General features: G+C 37.8%; 1 protein-coding gene across 1 annotated transcript in view; it reads right to left on the bottom strand.

Moving 5' to 3' along the window:
* Positions 1-2,714: 2,714 nt before the first annotated feature.
* The window catches only part of LOC115220616, a 217,110-nt gene continuing 196,850 nt past the window's right edge, over positions 2,715-22,974 (bottom strand). Inside the window, 6 exon segments of the mRNA XM_036509936.1 lie at positions 2,715-5,879; positions 7,775-7,877; positions 12,660-12,754; positions 15,281-15,429; positions 20,072-20,184; positions 21,053-21,502. Of these exon segments, the coding sequence (XP_036365829.1) occupies positions 3,661-5,879; positions 7,775-7,877; positions 12,660-12,754; positions 15,281-15,429; positions 20,072-20,184; positions 21,053-21,502 (3,129 nt within the window). The 3' untranslated portion in view covers positions 2,715-3,660.

Genomic DNA, 22,974 nt, shown 5'->3' with positions numbered 1-22,974 from the left:
AGTTACGCACTGGGGTCGATATAATCGACTTAATCCGTTTGTCTATCCTTGTTTGTCCTTTCTGTGTTTAGTTCCTTGTGAGTAGTAAAGAAATAGGTATTTCGTCTGCCGCTACGTTCTGAGTATACTAAGCATTTCGTCCAGCATGCTGACGATTCTACCAGCTAGCCGCCTTAATAATAATAATAATAATAATAATAATCCTTTCTATTATAGGGGAGTGAGGTAGTCGATTACATCGACCTCAGTACTCAACCCCGAAAGGATGAAAGATAAAGTCAGCCTAGGTGGAATTTGAACTCAGAACGTAAAAAGCAGACAAAATGCTGCTAAACATTTTGTCTGGCATGCATACAAACAATTCTGGAGTTTTGCGCCTTTTATAATAACGAATCTTTCGGTGAAGGTGAAAAGTTTACTTGATAAAATAACCAGCAGTTCATGACTTTACTTTCTCAACGTTAGAGTTTTGAAAGGCAGACATAATCTTGATGGTATCAGAACACAGAACAAAATGGCTAAGGACAAAGTGCAAGCTAAGAAATTCGGGGAGAAGTGTTAGTCGATTAAACTGACAGCTTTTTAATTATTATTTATTAATTCCTTGTCAACCCTGATAGAATAAAAGGCAACGTTAGCTCTGAGAGGATTTGAATGCAGATGATAAAAGAAGTTAACTATATACTATCACAAGGCTTTATGTTTAATGCTCTACTGATTCTACCACTCAACCACTCTGAACAGCATAATGCTGGTTTCAAGTTTTGGCACAGGGCCAAAATTTCAGGGGAGAGTGTAAGTCGATTACATCGATCCCATGCTCAACTGGTACTTATTTTATCGACCCCAAAACGATGAAAGGTAAAGTCAACCTTGGCGGAATTTGAACTCAGAACATGAAGACGGACGAAATGCCATTAAGCATTTTGTCTGGCATAGTAACAATTCTGTCAGCCCGCCAACCAGAATCATCATCATTTAATGTCTGTTGTCCATGCTGGCATGGGTTGGACGGTTTGACCAGGGCTGGCAAACTGAGGGGCTGCACCAGACTCCAGCCTGATTTGGCATGGCTTCTACGGCTGGACGCCCTTCCTAACGCCAACCATTCCGAGTGTAACGGGTGCTTTTACGTACCACTGGCACGGGTGCCAGTTAAAGTCTCCATCATTTTACATTGCCTCCGTGAGACACAATGCTCGAAAGGTGCCTTTTACGTGTCACCGACACAGGTGCTAGTTACACGACGCCGGCGTCGGTTACATTGCCTCCGTAAGACGTTGTACACTGGCCGTAAATAATATTAATAACAATCATTTCTAATACAGGCAGAAGGCCTGAAATTTGGCTGGAGGGACTAGTCGATTACACTGACACCTGTACTCAACTCATACCTATTTTATTCACCCCAAAAGGATACCTTGGCAGGATTTGAACACAGGGTGTAAACAGCTAAAAGAAATACCACTAAGCATTTTGTGCTAATGATGCTGTCTTTAAGAAAATTGATAGATTAAAATAAATAAAACAAAGACGATATGGCAAAAATAAGGAGAGAGAAAGGAAAACAATAATTTTAGAAACAAAAATTACAACAGGGTTTCTTTTTTTTGCTGTTGTAGTAACAGGAAATTAATTCTAAACTGACACTAATACATACAAACGGAATTAACACTGAAGACATCACCCACATCGGAAGCAGTTGTCCGAAAATGTCATCTACCGATGAGACGTATTGTGGCTAAGACACTTGCAATGGGATGCGTCAGAAGGATAATCCTGAAGCCTAAGAAATAAGAACCCACAGTATGGTGTTAGTTAGTTAGTTAGTTAATTTGGCTCAAAAGCAAATAGCAAGGCCATGTAGGGGGACATGGAGTTAAGTACAGGGTGGTGTTCATGTAAAGAGTTCAGGCCACTTGAGGTCAAGGGAGGCTTTGAACAAAGCGGTCGTCGGCATCTTCACCATCTCGTCTGGCAGCTTGTTCCACGGATCTGCAACCCGGACGGAGAAAGCTCCTCTCCTTCGATTGAGATGAAATCATTGCAGGTGTAAGTCATAGCTTCTCGTAATAAGAAGGAGAACTGGTGGAATGTCTCAGTGAAAACCTCAATAAAATATAATAGACCAGATATTGTGATTTGGGATTGAGAAGAGAAACTGTGTACAGTTGTGGAAATCAGCTGCCCAGTGGATGTTAATATAGAGAAAATGCCAATGCAGAACTATTGAGAAATCTACTGTTACTCTACCCCGATTACAAGTTCGGATTTATACCTGTAATTATTGGGGCACTGGGATATGTTGCCTAAATACCAATCTTGAGAAATTGGGCTTCTCAAAAGCAGAAAGGAGAAAGTTGATTCAAAGATTACAGATTGAAGCCATCACTGGAACTGTAGAAATCTGTAAAACTGTCCAGAAGTTTATCATTCAAATATATATGAACATGTCTAGACATGCAATATAGGCATGAGAATACATACATAAAACAAAACAAATTTGCACATAAAAATATCCTGTTGATGTCGTTGAAATTCCTATGAAGGAGCCTTGGATATAGGTTAGAAACCAGCTCTTTCTCTACTGGGAAGAAATCTTGAAATAAAACTGAATAATGCCATACATACATATAGTATTAGAAATAGATAATAGCTGAGCAAACAATAAATTGCCAAAAGAAGGCATTTGTTTTTTTTTTTAATTGTATTTTTATTTTTATTTCATTTTTACTTTCTTTTTAATGCTGTACCGCATGAGGAAAGGATGAGCTCTTGGGCTTTTCTTTTTTATTTTAAGGAGCCCCAAAAAAATCTTTTTTTGAGATGATGATAATAATAATAATAATAATATAATAATAATAATAATAATGCTATATACATATTATATGTTTTATATATATATATATATATATATGTATGTATACACATACACATTGACAAGAGTGTATGTTAAGACATGTAATGTATTTACAAATATATGGGGGATATGGGCTGAGACATGGGTGGGCGGAGGGTAAAGGATATTTGAAATATTGGAAAGGCAGGGGAAATGGGAGAAGGAAGAAAATCTATAATGAATTCCTTGTCTTTTTTGTCTTTGAATAATGGTCATTTATTGGAAATGATATGTTATAGAGTTTACAATGATCACATTACAGTCATTATAACATCAAGGTGAATAAATGAGAGAATCAGGAGAGAGAGAGAGAGAGAGAGAGATGGAGTGAGAAATAAGAGGATATAAACAAAGATAGAGAGAGAGGAGGAGGCAAAATATGTTGAGAGAGAGAGAGAGAGAGAGAGAGAGAGAGAGAAAGGAATTGAGAAGGGAAAACAATTTTTTAACAAGTATTTTTATGTTTGTGTGTAATTCAGTTGTAGTTGAGTTCTCAACAAAATGTCTAGTTCTGTCCAGCAAATTGCTCAGTCTTCAAATAAAAAATATATGTTTACACTTCAATTTCATATACTTCCATACGAATATCATTAACATTTTTCAATACCTGATGTTCAGTAAGAGAAAAAAAACATCAGTCATTTTCCTCCCAGCTACTTATTATTTATTTTGTCAAATTTCTCCCATTTCTTAATCCGGTATTATTATTTTTGTTGTTGTTTTGTTTTGTTTTGTTTCTTCACTATCCTTATTGATTATTATTACATCAGAATACTTTGCACAGCAGCATCTAAATCATCCTCAATTTGCATGCCAGCATCAGCGGCACTCACCAAACAACTATCATCTAAGGACCGATCCGGAACGGAAGAGTAGAAGTCTTGTGGCACCCCAGCGGTTGCGGCAACCATTGTACCAATGTCTGACCCGGCTGGTGCAGTAGCAAGGCCTGATGCACCAGAGCCATCGAGAGAGCTAGCTATACTCACTCCACCGCCTCCTACATTGCAGGAGAGGTGAGAGCTACCACTACCGTAGTCATCCAGTGGACCGTCTATTGAGAAGTCACCAACACTGCCACCAGAGGGCATCGGTGGTTCTTGAGACAGGCTGAGAATGCTGTTCACCGCATTCTCAGTCTGCTGCTTCAGTTTTGGATCGGTGTAGGCATCTGAAACGTCCGTGATACAATCAACGGGCGTTGCAGAGATGACAGTTGCTTGCGTATTGTTATTGTTGGTATTATCAGCATTATCATTGTTGTTGTTGTTGGGGGTTGTGTTGTTGTTGGTCGTGGTGGTGTTGCTTGTGGAAGTGGTGATGCTGGTTGTAGAAGTGGTGGTTGTGAGGTTTGTGGAGGTGTTATTGCTGTTGTTGTTGTTATTATTATTATTACTATTATTATTATTATTATTGTTGTTATTTGAGGGACTGTTATCAATGATGATGTTGTTGTTGTTGTTATTGTTGTTGCTGCTGTTACTGTTGCTGCTGTTACTACTACTATTATTAGCAGTAGTTGTGCTGGCCATAGCAACAGTAGGAGCTGATGATTCAGAACTGTGTAATGAAGCTGTTCCAGCTAAGATTGACTGGACGGCATCTTCGGTGTTCAATACCAAATTATTTCTATGTGCCAGTGAGTCCAGACTACACTCAGAAACAGCTATGCTATCAGTTCCTTCAAAGTTTACAATACTGTCGACTGCATTTTGCAGCTCAGAACTAGTAGCAGCAGGAAGAGAGAGTTCTTCAGTGCCTAAATCTGCAGAAGGCTGCAAGGAGAAATGGCAATTGCTGAGTAAGTCATCAGTCACAAAGTCTTCAAGTGAATATGTAGCTGATGTATCAGGTTCAAAGTTCTTAGGACTGAAGCGACTGTTCCCTAAAGAGAAAGAATGTGAATTGGAATTATTTAAAGAAAATTGAGACACTGCTGATTCTGACGGATTTAGCTCCTGTTTAATGCTTCCAGAGGAGTGATTTTCAGGGAGGATAAAATCAACAGTGAAATCAAGCCCATGGAAAGAAGAGAGCATATCATCAGGAGTAGGCTCTTCAAGAAGTTCTGAATCAGACATAATTCGCGTTCGTTGGGGTATAAGTTTTCTATCTTGACTTGCCAACTGACCTTCTAAGAAATCTTCTTCGTCCATGAAAATATCATTGTTAGAAGTTTCACAGTTTTTAGAAAATACAGTTGTTGAGGAAGAAGCTGTGGCTGCTGGGGGAGGCATTGCAGCCACAGAGGAAGAATGGGAACTGGTTAAAGGTGCTGGTGTAACAGACGAACAGCTAACCTCCAACCCCATTGGATTCGACACTACCCTTGATGTGGACAAAGTTGCAGATGAGGTGAGTGATTCTACAGTTGAAAGGGGTAACATAGTTACAGGAGTTGTCGTTGTGGGAGTTGTGGTTGCTACTGCAGTTGTTCGGGCCACAGCAGCAGCAGCACAACTATGATAGGGCGAAGATTCTTGCTTGACTGCTGACAAATTGTTCGATGACGACGACGTTTTCCACTCATCATAGTTCTCTTGACTGAAAGGAGCCGGTTTAACTTCAGGCAACTGTGGTTTGATGTCTGGAGGCTCTTTCTTTATTGAAACACTACTGAGTGGTTCTGATTTCACAGTCTTTTGTGATTTCCGTGACTTTTCTTTTTTCACCTTAAGTGAGAGGCTGCTACTAAAACTGACACCATCATTTCGGATGACTAGCTTCACACTGTGTGGAGGAGAGTGGCTTCGTTCAGGTTCAGAACATTTCCACTTCTTCCCCGTTTCAGAACGTTCATCCTTGCTATCGATAACTTCCTTTTTATGCACATTAACATGACCCATTTTACTTTGGGAGTTAGATTTACATTGGATGTATTCATCAACAGGTTCTGCTTTAACACATTCCTGTTTGAAATCAGAATTTTCAGATTCTTTGTCTAGTTTAAGCAGCTTTACTGGCATTGGTTCAAAAGCATCTGCAAAAACAAAAGTTAAACAAAATTAAAAATCTATTTCGTATTTGAATCAATTATAACACTAATTTAATAATCTAAAAAACGAAGTTTTAGAAAGATGTGTGCCAAACAAATCACAAATAAACTCACTTGCATACATGCACTCACACACAAACTAATAACAATCTCAAATTAACAGCAATGACCAGCAACAATCACCAGCCCCAGATACATAAACTAGGGCCCAGTAGGAGTTAAGTATATTTACTAAGAACATATAATAGCATTAGAGATTGGAGACACACTGTCTAAACTGTAACTTCTACATGCACAGCCAGTGAAACCAAGTCAGATACAAACCACAATATCATGAAGTAGAAACCAAATTGTAATTCTATTACAAGCCAAAGAAAAAGAGAAACTTTCATTTGTAGGATAACAATCTGTAAAACATCAAGATTTGACTGTTCCTCAAGTTGACAAAATCTAAAAAATCCAAAATGAATTATTATTTTAGGTTTTCGATTGTACAATCACAGTGTTTCGATTGTTTTTTTTTTTATCTCCAGTCATCATCATGTGTCTCATTCTAGAAGATGGCTTCATGATTAAGAATGTTATTACCTTTCTTAAGGCTACAGTGGAACTATGTCAGTGATCAGGTCACAATTGGTGTGACATAAATTTTGACACCAAATAAATGTTTATATAAAGTTAACAGTGTGCGTTTGTGTTTTTTTTTAATGGCCAACATGTGTCCTCCATGCTACAATCGTTTTAGTTTCAATTTACACTCTCAGATCCTAATCAGTAATCAAGCAAGTACAACCCTGATATGTTATTCCTTTAAAAGTAAAAACTCTTAGTTTAAATCTATCAAAAACAACACATCTGGAACACTGCATCTATACACTCTAAAAATTAAGTTAATAACCACCAAACTCATAAATATTATTATAATTCTTTAATTGTTTGGAAACCATTTCACACTTTAGCATTCAGTTTACTCTGTTAAATGTAATACTTACTAATCAAGATTTCATCTTAAGCACCAAGTGGCAAAAAAAATACTATTTAGTTAAGAGAAGGCATTTGTGGTAAGAGTAAGCACAGAAAGTACAAGGAAAAATATATATGAACAGAACTATAAGCAAGTCCCATCGATATGATGCTTGAGTGATATGAATGAAGATATGCAATCTTGCAAACCAACCACCACCCCTTCAAAAAAATAATATTATGGATATTAAAACTATGAAGTTGATCTTAATATTGCAACTGCTGAAGACTAGGCTTTTCAAAAACGTAATTAGAGATTATCAAATCAGTGTAGGATGTTATGGTAAGTACAATATCTCAATGCTTTATAGAGAAACCAACTCAAGCCTTCATTTCCATGGAGTATAGCTCTTGAGATTGTCTCTGCTGTGATAAACTTACAGGAAGAGTTACCTCCCTTGAGCTTATGAGCATTTGTGCTAACACCTGTGAACGAATAAAACTCGTCAGACCTTTGAGAACATAAACCAGTATTAGTCTTTGAAACCAAAACAAAACAGTGATGTCGTATGAATATCTGACCTCTCAGCAGATCACTCAGGGCACCAGTGCACATTTCGTAACCAGTGCCTTAAAATGAAAAGGAAAAATAATTTAACCCTTTAGCATTTAGACCGGCCATATCCGGCCAAAAGTATTCTGCCTGTTTTATGTTCAAATGGCCAGATCTGGTCTCTCACACCAACCCTACAATATAGTTTTAAAAATTAACAGCTACCTCATCAAATTCTCATAACTACAAGATGATGAATGATTAGTTCAAAACAAAGTGGATAAAAAAGGATTAACTTTGGCAAAATAATGTAAACACTAAAGGGTTAAGTTGTATAACCCTAACAAACTCTGGGAGTATTTACCTGGATGGGATGCAGCCAGTTTTCTCTCTTCTTCAAGAACAGCAGTCATATCTTGATTAAGCATTCGCTGGATCATCACCATTTCAGCTGATGGCTTATCTCGCTTTAATAAAATAAATCAATCATTAAATATGACAATGACCAAATCTATGTACAAATTAAGGGTAATTACATACACACACATTCACTCACCCGTACAGATAGGCAGACAATGAAAATGCACAAAGAAAAAGTAAACTTGAATATATGAGATTAGAAAGATGAATTTGAGATTTGCAATGGTAAGAGATTAAATAGAACCTAAAACTATACGATGTAAAGAACCAAAAGAAATACCTATTTCTTTATTACCCACAAGGGGCTAAACACAGAGGGGACAAACAAGGACAGACATAGGTATTAAGTCAATTACATCGACCCCAGTGCGTAACTGGTACTTAATTTATCGACCCCGAAAGGATGAAAGGCAAAGTCGACCTCGGCGGAATTTGAACTCGGAACGTAACGGCAGACGAAATACGGCTACGCATTTTGCCCGTCGTGCTAACGTTTCTGCCAGCTCGCCACCTTATATTTTAACCAAAAGAAATACCATCAAGCATTTCTTCAAACACTCGAAACAATTCTACCAATGTAACCTGTTGTCTTTACAAGCCAAACAGGAATAGTAAAGAATGGGGCCAGAGAATAAAAATAAAAATAAAAAAGTGGGAGGGTGCCAGAGTTAAAATGTGACAAAATGGAATTGTGAAGAAAATTTTTTTTTCCAGATTGGTAATTTCAAGTGTAGAAAAAACAGGAATAGGAATAATAACAAAAAATATAAAGCCAAGAGGGTGAGGAGAGATCTAGTCAAAAATGAAAGCAATTCTGAAACTCCTGACTCCAAAAATAGAAGAGACAAAGTTAACTTCAGTGACTGCCTTTCATCCTTTCAGAGTTAATAAAGTAACATTCAAGTACAAAGATTAATTTAACTGACAATACCTCCATGCTCACCATCTGGTTTTGTGCCTACGTTAGAAACAACAAGAATAATAATTGTTTTAAATTTTGGTACAAGGCCAGTAATTTTTGAGGGCTGCTGGGGGCACTAGTTGATTATATGAACTCTAGTATTTTACTGGTATTTTATTTTACCAACCCTGAAAGGATGAAACACAAAGTTTGCCTCAGAGAGAAGGAATACTGATAAGCATTTTCTTTGATGTGCTAATGATACTGCCATTTCACTGCCTTAACAACAACAACAATAATAATAAATCTCTTTTATTAGTGAACAAGTAAATAATAAAATAGGGATTATAGTTGTAATAGTGAACAAGTAAATAATTACCCAGAATGAATAATAAATGGCATTGTGAAACCGTCGAGTTGTCGGCAACTAAACCAGCAACCCCACTAAGCTTGCTTGGTGAAGAGGATGGATTTTCGACACCCTGTGGGATTAAAAACAAAGCTCGGCAAAGGACAGAGGAACTTGAGAGAGTCAATGGTCATTCTGAAAACGTGTAGACTGAACTCGTGATCCTTGGTTGGTAGTCTGCCTAGGAGAATGAACACTCTGACTTAAAAACTGGGGTAGATAGGACTCCTTAGTCACAGAGGTGACAACCTGTCAGTGTCCTGCAGTTCCATGAATGGAATGAATGCAAATAAACGACAAATCGGGACTTAAGTCCGGAGCAATGTTTGGATGAAGATACAGGACCAACTGACGCTCATCTGTCTCCTAGTGAGAATCAGGATCATGGTCCCCAACACACAGAAATGGTAAGGGAACAGGCTCAACTTATGGGTAGTAAGAGCTCTGCAGTTGTGGTTGACAATCTTACTAGAAAGGGTGTCGCGATAAAAATGCCAGTTGGTGGCTAACCTTAAAACACAAACTTCATTGTTGAATGAAAATGTCAAATACAAATGTATCAAATAATGGTGTTAAAGAGGCTGGAACAAAGGTGAAAGCCTTTTGCCTGGCAGGTGCCCTGTGATTGAGCAGTGCAGGCCTGGTCATCACCCAGAGACAGCTTATACACAAAACCACAGGCAGAGAAGAAGGTGGGATAAAGAGGCAAAGTGAACAGTAATTGAATACTGGATCAAGAGTGAACCCAGTAGAAAAGGATTCCGACAATGAATGAAAGCAAAATGGAATGAAACAAGACTCTTCGAAATAAGTGAGCACAACAGTTAGCCGATCACGCAAGAGCAGTAAGAACAAAATGGTGGTTAACAGACATGGAAATAGAAGAGATAAAAAGGAAAGTAGAAGATATAGAAATAATATTTCACCAGCAGGTAAGGTGTCCAGTGAGAACAGAAAAACGAATGGCAGCAGTGAAGACGTAGAGTAAAGTGTAGATATAAATGCATTCTCAAGAAATGAAGCTGAAGTAACAGGAAGAGTTATATCACAGGGATATGTGTGCTTGCAAGAAGGCACAGTACCCAGCTGGACGACAAAGGGAAAGACATTGTTATGTGTCAAGGATCCTGAAAAGGGAAATGCTGCATCCAACTTTAGACCAATAACATGCCAACTACTAATGTTGAAACTAATGTCAGCTGCTTTGGCCGGTGAACTGTACAGATACTTGGAAAAAAATGAGCTGCTACCCATTGAGAAGAAAGGATGCTGAAAAAGGAGCCGGGGAATGAAGGATCAGCTCTTAATTGATAATTTAATTATCAGGAACTGCAAGGGAAGACATACTAACCTGAGCATGGCATGGGTTAATTATCGCAAAGCATACGGTATGATACCGCACTCTTGGATAATAAGAACAATGAAAATGTATGGAGTAGCAGAAACTATGAGAAGCCTTATACAGAATAGCATGAAATGCTGGAGAATGGAATTGACAGCAGGGAAGCAAGTACTAGGAAAGGTGAAAAATCAAGAGAGGAATCTTCCAGGGGGGGAGTGTACCCCCACTGATATTTGTGCTGGGAATGATCCCCTTGAGTGAAATACTACAGAAAATAAAGTTGGGGTATGATCTGGGAAGAGGTAAGAGAAAACTAAACCACTTGCTATTCATGGACAACCTGAAGCTATTCACAAAGAGTGAGGCAGAACTGGACAGCCTAGTCCAGTTTGTGCAGATTTTCTCCAATGATATTAAGATGGAGTTTGGACTCTCAAAATGTGCTACGATGGTGATGAAAGAGGAAAGCTTGCCAAGACAGAAGGTATGTGGTTGCCAAGTGGTGAAATGATGAAGGCAATTCAACCTCAATCCAGCTACGAATACCTGGGAATACTTGAGGCAGATGGAATCAAACACCACGACAAGAAAGAAAAGACGAAAAGAGAGTAACTGCGGCAAGAAAAATATCGAGTTCAAAGCTGAATGCCAGAAACATAATTCTGGCAATAAACTCAAGCACAGTCGCAGTAGTTCATTATGGCACAGGAATCCTGAAGTGGACAGAGGAGGAGCTAAAGGAGACGGACAGCAAGTCAAGAAAGCTCCTAACAATGCATGGAGCCCATCATTCACATGCAGACACACTGTTTGCCTGTACATGAAGAGAACAAATGGAGGAAGAGGACTGATAAGTGTGGAAGAGTGCATGCATATCTAAATCAAGGGATTAATGAGATACCTGGCCCAAAGTAATGGAAACCTTGCTAATAACAGAAACAAGGGAGTATTGAGAGCAGAAAAAAGGGAAAACAAAGGAAGAAGTACAAAAAGGACAGGAAGAAGAATTACGCAACAAGCAATCTGTTCCATATAGCCACAACAGAAGTTGTAGGGAAAAATAGGTGGGATTGGCTGATGAAAGGAACCCTACAAAAATAGGCCAAAAACACTATACTAGAAACGCAGGACCAAGCTTTGGCTATGAACTGGAGGGTCAACCTTAGGAATGAGCAAGTGTTTCTACTGTGTCACATCTGCAATAGTGTGAATGAAACCATTGCCCATATCACAAACGAATGCCCTAGTCTTGCCCAAACCCACTACAAGTTGTGGTGGCATGATCTGGTAGCAAAAGTGCTACATTGGAAACTGTATGAAAAATGGGGGCTAGAGAAAGGCAAGACATGATATGAACACAAACTGCAGAGTGTGGTGGAGTTGGAGACTAGCAAAATCCTCTGAGATATCCCAATCCAAACAGATCAGGTGCTAGAGCATAACAGAGCGGACCTAGTGGTGGGGGACATGATGCACCTCATGTACTATATAGTTGATGTTGCATGCCCCTTTAACCCGGGAATAGTCAAGAAGGAAGGCAAAAAGATAGATACAACCCTCTGAAGTACAAAATAGCCCGGCTATGGAAAATGAAGAAGGTGAAGATAGTGCCAATTATTGTTGGGTCATTTGGAACAGTATCAGAAGACATCAAGGGGAAAGTCAAGGAAATTAGAATAGAGTGCCCAGCAGAACTGTTACAAAGGCTTGCCTCCTTGGCACAGCCAGAATAATCAGGAAAGATTCCAGGAGCTCCAACGAGACCTGTGATAAAGAGAAATAATAATAATAACAAACTCTTTCTGCTACAGGCACAAAGTCTGAAATTATTGGAGAGGGAGCTAGTCAATTACATCAACTTTAGTGCTCAACTGGGACTTAATTTATCAACCACAGCAGCATTTGAACTCAGAATTTAAAGATGGATAAAAGAATACTAAGCATTTTGACTGACACGGCAACGATTCTGCCAGCTCACCACTCTTAAGACAACGTTGACTTCAGCAATATTTGAACTCAGAATATAAACAGCCAAAAGAAAAAATACCACAGCAGCATTTTGCCTGGCATGCTAATGATTCTGCCAGATTGATGATGATAACAGAAGGGAAGGATCACGATCACTCTCATTTTTTTTTTTCTTTTTAAATTATTATTTAGAAATGTGAAATACTTACCATACTTTCTTCAAGTAGTAAAATTCTATATTTGTCAAACATTGACTGTTTTTTCTTTAAGATTTCTTCAGCAGCTTGTTCAAATAGTTGATCAGCTAATGGAATATAATTTTTGAAAAATCAATATAAATTTAAACTAACATAAACAGTTCAACTTTATCCATAAAATTTTTTTCTTTCTCTATATCCCATGGCAGAGCCATGAATGTTATTTAAAAGATACATACTTCACTATATTAACTTTTGTTAATATAATTCTGTCATCATTCTCTTTTCTATTCAGCTTCTTGGTTATGTTGCATTAAATAGAGACATTGTAGAGTAGTAAGCTTTTGCTTTACAGAGCACACGGCAACTTCAACAGAACTGATATTAGATATAATGCACCTGGTATACTTTGTGAAGTAATTAACGAATGAGTAGAGACAACAGAGGGTCGAGAGGATGTTTAATCTGTCTGAGATATTACAGCCTCTCTAGTGATGGTGCCATGATAAAATGCACCCAGTACACCCTATAAAGTGGTTGGTGTTAAAAGTATCCAACCATAGAACTCATACTAAAAATGGAATGCTTTTCATGTGACATGGTTCCTTAATCTGTGAAGGAGGACAGCAAGGACAGATAAGAACCAACTTAGACAGTAATGACCTTGCTTAACTATGCTAGCTGTGTTGGATTAAGGCATAGAAGAAGCCTCTGCCATTGAAATGGGGTCTCCAAAGATTAACAGAAAAATTACTGAAAATCTGACAGGGGAAAGCTTCAAAATACTTGTAACCCAGAGGCCTAGAAAATCTTAATCTGCATGCCAGCACGGAAAGCGTAAGTAAAATATTATATGATTACGTGTACTGTCACACCACAGTGGAGTAAGTGTTTGTGGTGAGGTTGTAGATGTACAAAAGACTGATAGTTTATAGTAATATATAACACAATTACAAAATAAAGTAAATATAACAATCATCATCATTTAACGCCCATATATATATATATATATATATATATATATATATACGTCTATTTTAAATGACTAACGTGACTTTCCAGTCTCAACACACTGATTTCACATCACCTCTCTTGCCAAAGTACAACTCCCTCTCTTACTCTTTACTCTTTTACTCGTTTCAGTCATTTGACTGCGGCCATGCTGGAGCAGCGCCTTTAGTCAAGTAAATCGACTCCAGGACTTATTCTTTGTAAGCCCAGTACTTATTCTATCAGTCTCTTTTGCCGAACCGCTAAGTGACGGGGACGTAAACACACCAGCATCGGTTGTCAAGCAATGCTCGGGGAACAAACACAGACATATATATATATATATATATATATATATATATATATATATACATATATATATGTACATATATATGACAGGCTTCTTTCAGTTTCCGTCTACCAAATCCACTCACAAGGCATTGGTCGGCCCGGGGCTATAGCAGAAGACACTTGCCCAAGATGCCACGCAGTGGGACTGAACCCGGAACCATGTGGTTGGTTAGCAAGCTACTTACCACACAGCCACTCCTGCGCCTCTCCTTTTTTTTTTTTTTTAACCATAAAAGAAAAACACTATTTATTCAATGTTGGAATGATTCTGAAAATTTATCTGTTTTGAATTATGGGAGTTATTTTATTCTTTCACTATTCTCAGTCTTTAGACTGTAACTTTGCAGAAACACCACTTTCAAAAGTCTTGTAAGTGATTACAATAACTCTAGTACTGGTTTGCTCCTTATTTTATCAATCTCATAAGGGACAAAAGACAAAGTCCACCTTACCAATTTTATTAAGCCATATCTTGCCAATAGATTTCACCCACACACACACACACACACACACATATGAAGGTCTGGCACATAGTTCCTGTCGACTGAACTTCACTCACAAAGCTTTGGCTGATTGGTGGGGATAGAAAAGACATCTAATTTGCTCAAAGTGTTGCACAGTGGGTTTAGAAGCAAACAGTTACTAAGACAACTTCTGAATCACATGGTCATGCAATCATGCTTGAGTTGTTTCTCTATGGCTGCATTGACAACTACTGAACTGAACCAAGAGTGGTATCCATATTCAGCCAAGCAGACTGATTCAAACATCTGGACTGTGTATAATAAACACAACAGTTGAATCAAATTTTGAATTAGCGACCTTACAACAAATAGACCAGTTCATTAAAACTAGTCACAATACCAAATAAATTGTAGCTAGTTATAACTAAAAAGAGGTGTTCAACTTGTTTGTATAATAAGATGGCATAATTCCAAATCTTTTCCTTACTTCAAATGTTCTCGCAAGATAAAGAGATTTCTACACACCAACATTTTATAAATTAGTTACTATCACCAGAGAACTACCTGGTATGATTAGTACTTTAAAAGAAAAACCCAAACAACTGATGTAAAATTTAAGCAACAATATTTGCTTTCTCACCAAATGAATTTTTCTGTCAATGTACATGAACAGGCTTTTCTCATTTGACAGACTTTTAAAATAAAATTTTCCAAAGCAAAAGATTAGTAGATTATTTGTAAGGAACAAAATGAAAGTGATTAAAGGACTAATGATGCTGCTAATGTCTCAACTATGATGATAAAATCAACTGAGCAAGAGAAACTAACCTTTGTCCAATTTTTCTTGATTTGGTCCCCAATCCTGGAATACATGGAAACAAATAAGACGTTGGCAAGCATCTGATTTGTCTTTAAAAGGGGTCTTCATGTCTGCTTTCAATGCGCAAGCTTGATCATGGTTCAATCGTTGGTGAATTCTGTTTTGAAATAGAAAATAAACTGATGATACTAGAACACTGAAATATATCGAACATAAATGATCAGTAATTATGAAACAAAACCCACACAGCTGGCACTTTGATAATAAATCATAGAAATGTTAGCTGCTACAGAGACAAATTCTTTTTATAATGTAGTTTCCAGAAAGAAGCCCTCTCCAAAGATTACAATAATCACTATAGACCAACACAAAAACATAGCAGTAAGACAAATTGTGTTGTAGAACAAACACTGCAAGGTATTTTTACTAACATTTTAATGATTCTGCCAATTTGGTGGCCAATGACAACATTTGAATTAAGTACCAAAATATTTTCTGTTATAAAATGTAAGGTATGCTATCTGTAAACTAAGCTAATACACTGAGCATGTATTACTAGAGACAAGAGTCTGCACTGTAAACCCTTCCCCTTAACAGAACAATATCATAATAAATCAGCCAATGAGGACTCCTGCCATATTTTTTCTGAAATCATTTTAAATGTTTTGAATTTATTTTTTACACCAGTTCCGATTGGAAGCTGTATAAATTCAGGAGGAAGGAAATCAATTGTAAAATGTCACAAATCAACTGAATCATTTCTTCAAAAATCAGAATGCTATGGGCTTTTGTAGGCCAATAACCTGAAAGCTAAAAAGCTACACAAGTTTCTTTCTTTCTTTTTTTTTATTCTTGTGATAAACAGAATACAAACAATCAAAAAGCAGGAACAAGAATACCTGTTGGAATTCTGAAAGCCTCAGGTTATTTAGATGCTATAAGGGAGTGCATTAAAGGTGGTGTTATTGTTGCAGTGGCCCAACAGAGGTTCAGTTGTAGTAGCCACTCAGCTACCTTCCTGGAGTTGCTCCAGAAGTCCAGTACATTTAGATTGGGGGAGTTAGTTAAATATGGGAAGAGATATTGGACATCTTGTGAAGCAGAATAATAAACTAGACATATGCTGGTAATTTCTAGATCTGGATCTATTGAGTGAGATGGTCAGCAGGAAGATAAAAAACAAGACAGACAGACAGCAACATTGCTCCTGTGAATCTTGTTTCCTCTGGTAGACATAATTCTTTATTGCTAATGAGCTGGTCTGGTGATAGTAGCCACCTGCTTGGTAGGATTTGAAGTTAGTAGCTTTGAACTGTATCAACAGCAAAACAGTGATATTTTTCCATTCTCATCATCATCATCATCATCATCGTTTAATGTCTGCTTTCCATGCTGACATGGGTTGGATGGTCTGAATGAGGGCTGGCAAACTTGAAGGCTGCACCAGACTCCAATCCGATCTGGCAAAGTTCTACAGTTGGATGCCCTTCCTAACGCCAACCACTCCAAGAGTGTAGTGGGCGTTTTTTATGTGCCACCGGCACGGGGGCCAGTCAGGCAGCACTGGCATCAACCACGCTTGAATGGTGCTTTTTACATGCCACCAGCACCCGTGTCAATCAGGCGGTCACGGTTATGGTTTGCTGGGTTTTCTCAAGCACAGCATATCTCCAAAGGTCTCGGTCACTTGTCTTCGCCTTGGTGAGGCTCAGTGTTTGAAGGTTGTGCTTCACCACCTCATCCCAGGTCTTCCTGGGTCTCCCTCTTCCACAGGTTCCCTCTTTCCCTCTACTGCGAGGGTATGACACTTTTTCACACAGCTGTCCTCATCCATATGCAACACATGACCATACCAGCGCAGTCGTCTCTCTTGCATACCACATCTGATGCTTCATTTGTCCAACTTTTCTCTCAAGGCACTTACACTCAGTCGTGTATGCACATTGACATTACACATCCAGTGGAGCATACTAGCATCATACAGCCTACCTTTTACTCTGAGCGAGAAGCCCTTTGTCACCAAAGGCAGAGGTAGGAGCTCTCTGAACTTTGACCAGGCTATTCTTATTATTCTAGTAGCTACACTCTCAGAGCATCCACCCCTGCTACTGATTTGGTCACCTAGATAAAGGTAACAGAAGCTATAAACTACTTATAGTTTTCCCCCCTGGAATGTGGCAGAAATTGTTCTCAGCACATTTTCAGTGTTTATTGCCACACACAAAAACTAACTTCCCAGTTAGCCTTCCTTTGATATTGCTGCACCTCTTATGTGTCCATAGCTTACACAAGGTACATCTTATGTAGTCTCTACCTATGCTTTTTCTACAGATTGAGCAGGGCCATCTACCTGAAGGGATTTGTGGTTTGTCTGCCTTCCTACTTATTAAGACTTTGGTTTTTGCTAGACTGACTCTAAGGCCTTCGATTCTAGACCTTGCTTCCACACCTGAAACTTCTCTCTAGTTCTGATAATGACCCAGCTATTAGAACAAGGTCATCAGCATAGAGAAGTTCCCAAGGGCATTCTGTCTTGAATTCCTCTGTTATTGCCTGGAGGACTATGATGAATAAGAGAGGGCTGATCCTTGGTGGACTTCTACTCCTACCTGGAATTCTTCACTTTACTTGTTGCCAACCCCTACCTTACTGACAGCATCCCCGTACGTGGCTTGTACAGCTCTCACTAACCACTCATCTATCCCTAGTTTCCACATTGACCACCAGATAAGGGATTGGGGGACCTTGTCAAAGATTTCCTCCATGTCAACAAAAGCCAGGTACAGAGGTTTATCTTTGGCTGGGTATTTCTCCTGTAGTTGTCTTACCAGAAATATAGCATCAGTGGTGCTTTTCCCTGGCACAAACCCAAACTGCATCTCATTTAGGCTGACTCTTTCTCTAATTAGTTGGGCTATGACCCTCTCTGTGACTTTCATTACCTGATCCAACAACTTGATACCTCTGTAATTATTCATATCTAATGCATCACCTTTACCTTTGTAGCAGTTGACTATGGTGCTGCTACACCAGTCATTGGGTATGACTCCTTCATGTATCACTTGATTGACTTTACGGGTGACTAGACAATAGCCGACACCGCCAGATATTTTAAGCATCTCTGTGGTGATTTATGATGGGCCAGGGGCTTTCCTTGTCTTCAGACCCTTTATTGCTTTATCTACCAAGGTACTGTCAATCTGGTGCTTTCATTGGGTCGACATTCAGCTCGTTGATAAATTTCTAAATGGCATGAATTTCATGTAGAATTGTGATAGAGTTGGCTTTATTTTGCATTTGAAGAGCATAGTGTTGTGAAACTATAGGATCTAAATGTGGTGGTACTTTCAGTTTTTGTCTCATGGTGCAGATGGTCTTCAGCTGCTACTCAAAGAGCTGTATTCTGTACTAATTTGCATTTTCTTCAATGCTGCATCAGATAAAACTGATATTATTGAGAATTGTCTCCTTGTTTTGTAGATTGCCATAAGTATGGATTTGTCCTGTGCTCAAGCAATGCCTCAAATAACTGAACAAGGATCTTTCTTTGTTGAGTAGGTCCTGTCATTCTTCAACAATATGGTAAGAATATGACTACTGTATCAAATGTGACTGTTAGTATTTAGGGTTGCTGCTCCAGAAATAGTGTACTGACACAGAATTGGACTTGGGAACAAAAGTGGAAATATACACTTTGCAGTGTGAACAAAATCACAGTCAATCCAGATACTGTGTACTGCGTTCTTCTGCCTGCAAAAAATGCCAAAAGAAACGGCCAGGCATTTGTTCAGTTTGTTGGTGATCATTTCAGAGTCATGGTTTGTATCAAAAACTGTAAAATCATATCTGCATAAATGATGTCTCAAACTGCTCAATGTCAGGCATCAATGCTTTGGAGTCATATAAATCAGTAAAAGAGATGTGCAGATACTCTGAGAAACTCCAAGTCTTACAATTCTGATTATAAATACCTCCTCTCAGGACTTGTCCCCTTAAAGGTGTTGTTTGTAAAGGTCTTATTGCAATGATTATCAGAGACTAGGTTTCAAACTTAACCAATCTGAGAAAGTTTCAGCAAGCTAATGCAAAATAAGATTACTTTGGATAAGATACTGTTTGAATTTGTGCCAGAATTATAGAACCACAGATATATATATATATGTCATGAGAAAACTGCAAGAATTCTTAGCTAAGAATAAACAACTCTAGTCTACATTTGACTACCCATGGAAGATCTTTGAAATACCATAGTATGCTGCCTTAATTGGCACTACTTGAGCTAAATAGTTTACGAGAGCTGTTCAAACAGTTTACAAAATATAAATTGATAGACAATTCAGTGTGGAATTTAGCATAAAAAATGAGCATTCATTTAGGTTGTGTTTTTAGTTCTTTTTACTATTCCTTACAGTTTGAAGAAGATCATGCTGAGAATTTGATAACAATCTACAAAAGTAAGTTTCAAACTTGAGAAAATAGTTTTGAGCCAAAACTTCAAAAGCATGGCAAAGACCAATATCTTATTTTTTAACAAAGGACAGAAGATCATAGCACCATCTTAGAAATGATTTTGCTCAATATGTAGGAAGAAAACTGGTAGAAACTAAAAACTCTGTATTGAGGGGAAGCAATGGGATAGACAAAATATCTTAGACTGACAGAAGACAAAGATTTCAGATGCCCTAAAATATACAAGAATAGCTAATAGTAATTATACCAACAAAATACCTGACAATTTTTATTTTTCACTGAACTCTTCAAAGCAATAAACTGTTAAGCATGCTTAATTATATACTTACACAACTCCTTTGGACAGTTCAGCTGGTCGTTTTTGTGCCTTTCCAGATGACTTTATCACAGTCGATGACTGACCTGGTTCTACTTTGATCTGCACCAAATTTTTATCAAACTCCTAGAAAGAAATAGTTTGATATACTGAATACCTCTTAATAATTACAAAATGTACAAAGTTGAAATTAATAAAATTAAATTCCAATTTGAAGCTTTGATGAAGGCTGAAAAATGAATCACTAAGAGATTTAATGTACTTGGTGCATGTAAATGACCTTTCTTAAACAGTGGCTTGTATTTTTAGCCTGTGAATTACTGATTAAAAATATAAGCCAAATATATAGCAAACATGTTTATTCTGCTTTGCTTTAATATATCTTGTTGGCTATTAGCAACTCAGTTTAGGTAAATAAAAACTAAGATTCAGTTGTAAAACTGAACTTTAGTTTTTATTACTGATATTTGAGCTTGTATTCCTCTTTTATTTATTTTAGCAATTCCAGGAGCCAGTCATAAAACCGATTTGATGGTTGCTGCTCCATAATCAAAAGAATAATGTTCTTTTTATTAGTATTCAAAAGAGAGAAGCCTTGGCAAATTAAGTTAAGAATTTGTTTACGGTTCCTTACAACTCATTTCTATGAGTTCAGCCATACTCAGTGGCTTGAAAGGTGATGTTTTATTTGTGAAGATGCATTTGACCTGAATACCAAACGTATCAACAACTTGAGCATCAAGTATCATTTTATTCAGTTCAGTTTTGTAGTTTATCTTGAAATCTTGCTAGGGTTGATCCTAAACTTTTGACAGACTAGGGCTTCTCCAAAATAGTGGAAATATCAGCTGTAATTCTTTCATGTTACCAATTCCCACTCAAAGAGCCTGCTTGGCTTGAAATAAATATTAAAATAATTAATAGGAAAATCTCTTATTCAAAGGAGAAAGGCCTCTTTGAGAAGCTGTTGCCTTGAAACAAGAAATCAACCCACCTGAACTGGGACTGGTATTTTGGTGTCCATAACCATTTGTCCTTTACAAGTATGCCGAGATATTTGTTGGCCTTTACTTATTATAACAGTACCACCAGACATATTTGTGGCAGCTGCAACAGTTGCAGTCGTTTGCTGCTGTCGGATCTGTCGTGGTTGTAACTGTTGCTGATGGTGATGATGGTGTTGCTGCTGCTGTTGTTGTTGATGCTGCTGATGATGTTGGTGTTGATGCTGCTGCTGCTGTTGTTGTTGTTGTTGCTGCTGCTGCTGCTGCTGTTGCTGCTGTGCTTGCAGGAGCTGTGAATTAGCTTGATCCAACTTGACAATAAACTTAGCTTTGTGTTTAAGGTACACTTGCTGTTGCTCTGGTGTCAGTTGAGCCAGGTGTGCCAAGACAGCTTCTTTGTTGTGACCCGTCAAATTGATGAGTACTTCTTTATCACCCATCTGGAAAACAAAAATATTTTATAAACAATCTAAAAGATAAAGCAAAACATGTGATAATATACTTGATTGCTGGACATTATATGAATCACTGGAGTGATAAAGCTGTATCAGTCTTTTATCAAAAGGAAATCTGGTCCTTATTTCAGAGAGATGAACAAAAGCAATACAGAATACAATATTGCTACCCAGTCAGCAACACAACAAAATTGACTGTGAATTTGAATACAACAACTACGATTCAATAGTTTTTAATACCTGACCTGTGTGGTCATTTCAGCTCTACAACATATTTTTTTTTTCATCTTCTTACTTGATCCAGTCTTTTTTTTTTTAAACTCTTACCATGCCGAGACACTGTATCCGAGGATTTCAGTTATCTTTACTGATCCCCTACGCCCAGTCTTATTTTTCATAATAAAACAGATACAAGCTAAACTCAAACTAAATAGTAAAAAGCATTTTTATTTGACATATAAATTTAGAGTCATCTGAAGCAGATACACATACACAATCGAGCATTCCACTGATTTTGATATATTGATCAACTGGGAAGCCAAATACTTGATCTAGCATACAAAGTGGCTGACTATTCCAAAGACATGTACCCTCAATGAAATTCTCGGGTAGCATCAGTGTGACACCAATGCATTATGGCTGGAGCTTAGCCCTTCTCATGAGTTTCTACATAGTTTCCAAATTGGCTCACAAAGCATGAGTCAATCTGAAGGTACCCAAGATGCCACACAGTGGTATTAAATCCAGGATTCAAGGTTGCAAAATAAACATTAAACCGCTTTGTATGTGTGGCTGCACGTATGACTAACACAAATGTATACATATTTGATATAAGATGCATTTCCATCCCACCAAAAACAATGTCTCAAAAAAATCATACTGGGTTTGTATACAAAGTTAGACCTTTATTACATGTTTTAATACAGTAAAAATATTTTACCCTGAAAATGCAGAGTGTTTTGTTGAAAGATTCAAGAATAATCCAACAATGTCATTTATTTCTCTTATTCAATAAGATTCTGTTCCTTCATCCAAATCATATTATGCAAGCCATCAGGTTGGCCATTGCTAGTTTTGAGATAGCTCCCTCTTCTACTCTGGAAGCAACTGTTGGTGACAGCAGCAACAGTCCCCAGTGAAATTTTTGTGCACACACATGTGTATGCATGCGTGTAAATTTTTATCTTGATGCTCAGTTATAATAAAAGCCATTTTACATCAATGGGTTACTCTATAATTTTGCAGTGTACAAATTTATTATTCTTAAATGAGAAAGTTGACAGTGACTTCAAAGTTTTGACCAGTAAAGCCATCATCAGACTGTCAATGAAGGCTTAACTAGCGCTGGCATGACAGCTTCACTAGTACAAGTGGCACACACACAAAATTTTTTTAAAACACACCCAGTACATGTAAGGTGATAGATGTTAGGAAGGGCATTCAGATGTAGAAAGTAT

Source organism: Octopus sinensis, linkage group LG16, assembly GCF_006345805.1.
Source record: "Octopus sinensis linkage group LG16, ASM634580v1, whole genome shotgun sequence".
Lineage (NCBI taxonomy): Eukaryota > Metazoa > Mollusca > Cephalopoda > Octopoda > Octopodidae > Octopus > Octopus sinensis.
This window is presented reverse-complemented; position numbering and strand designations above follow the sequence as displayed.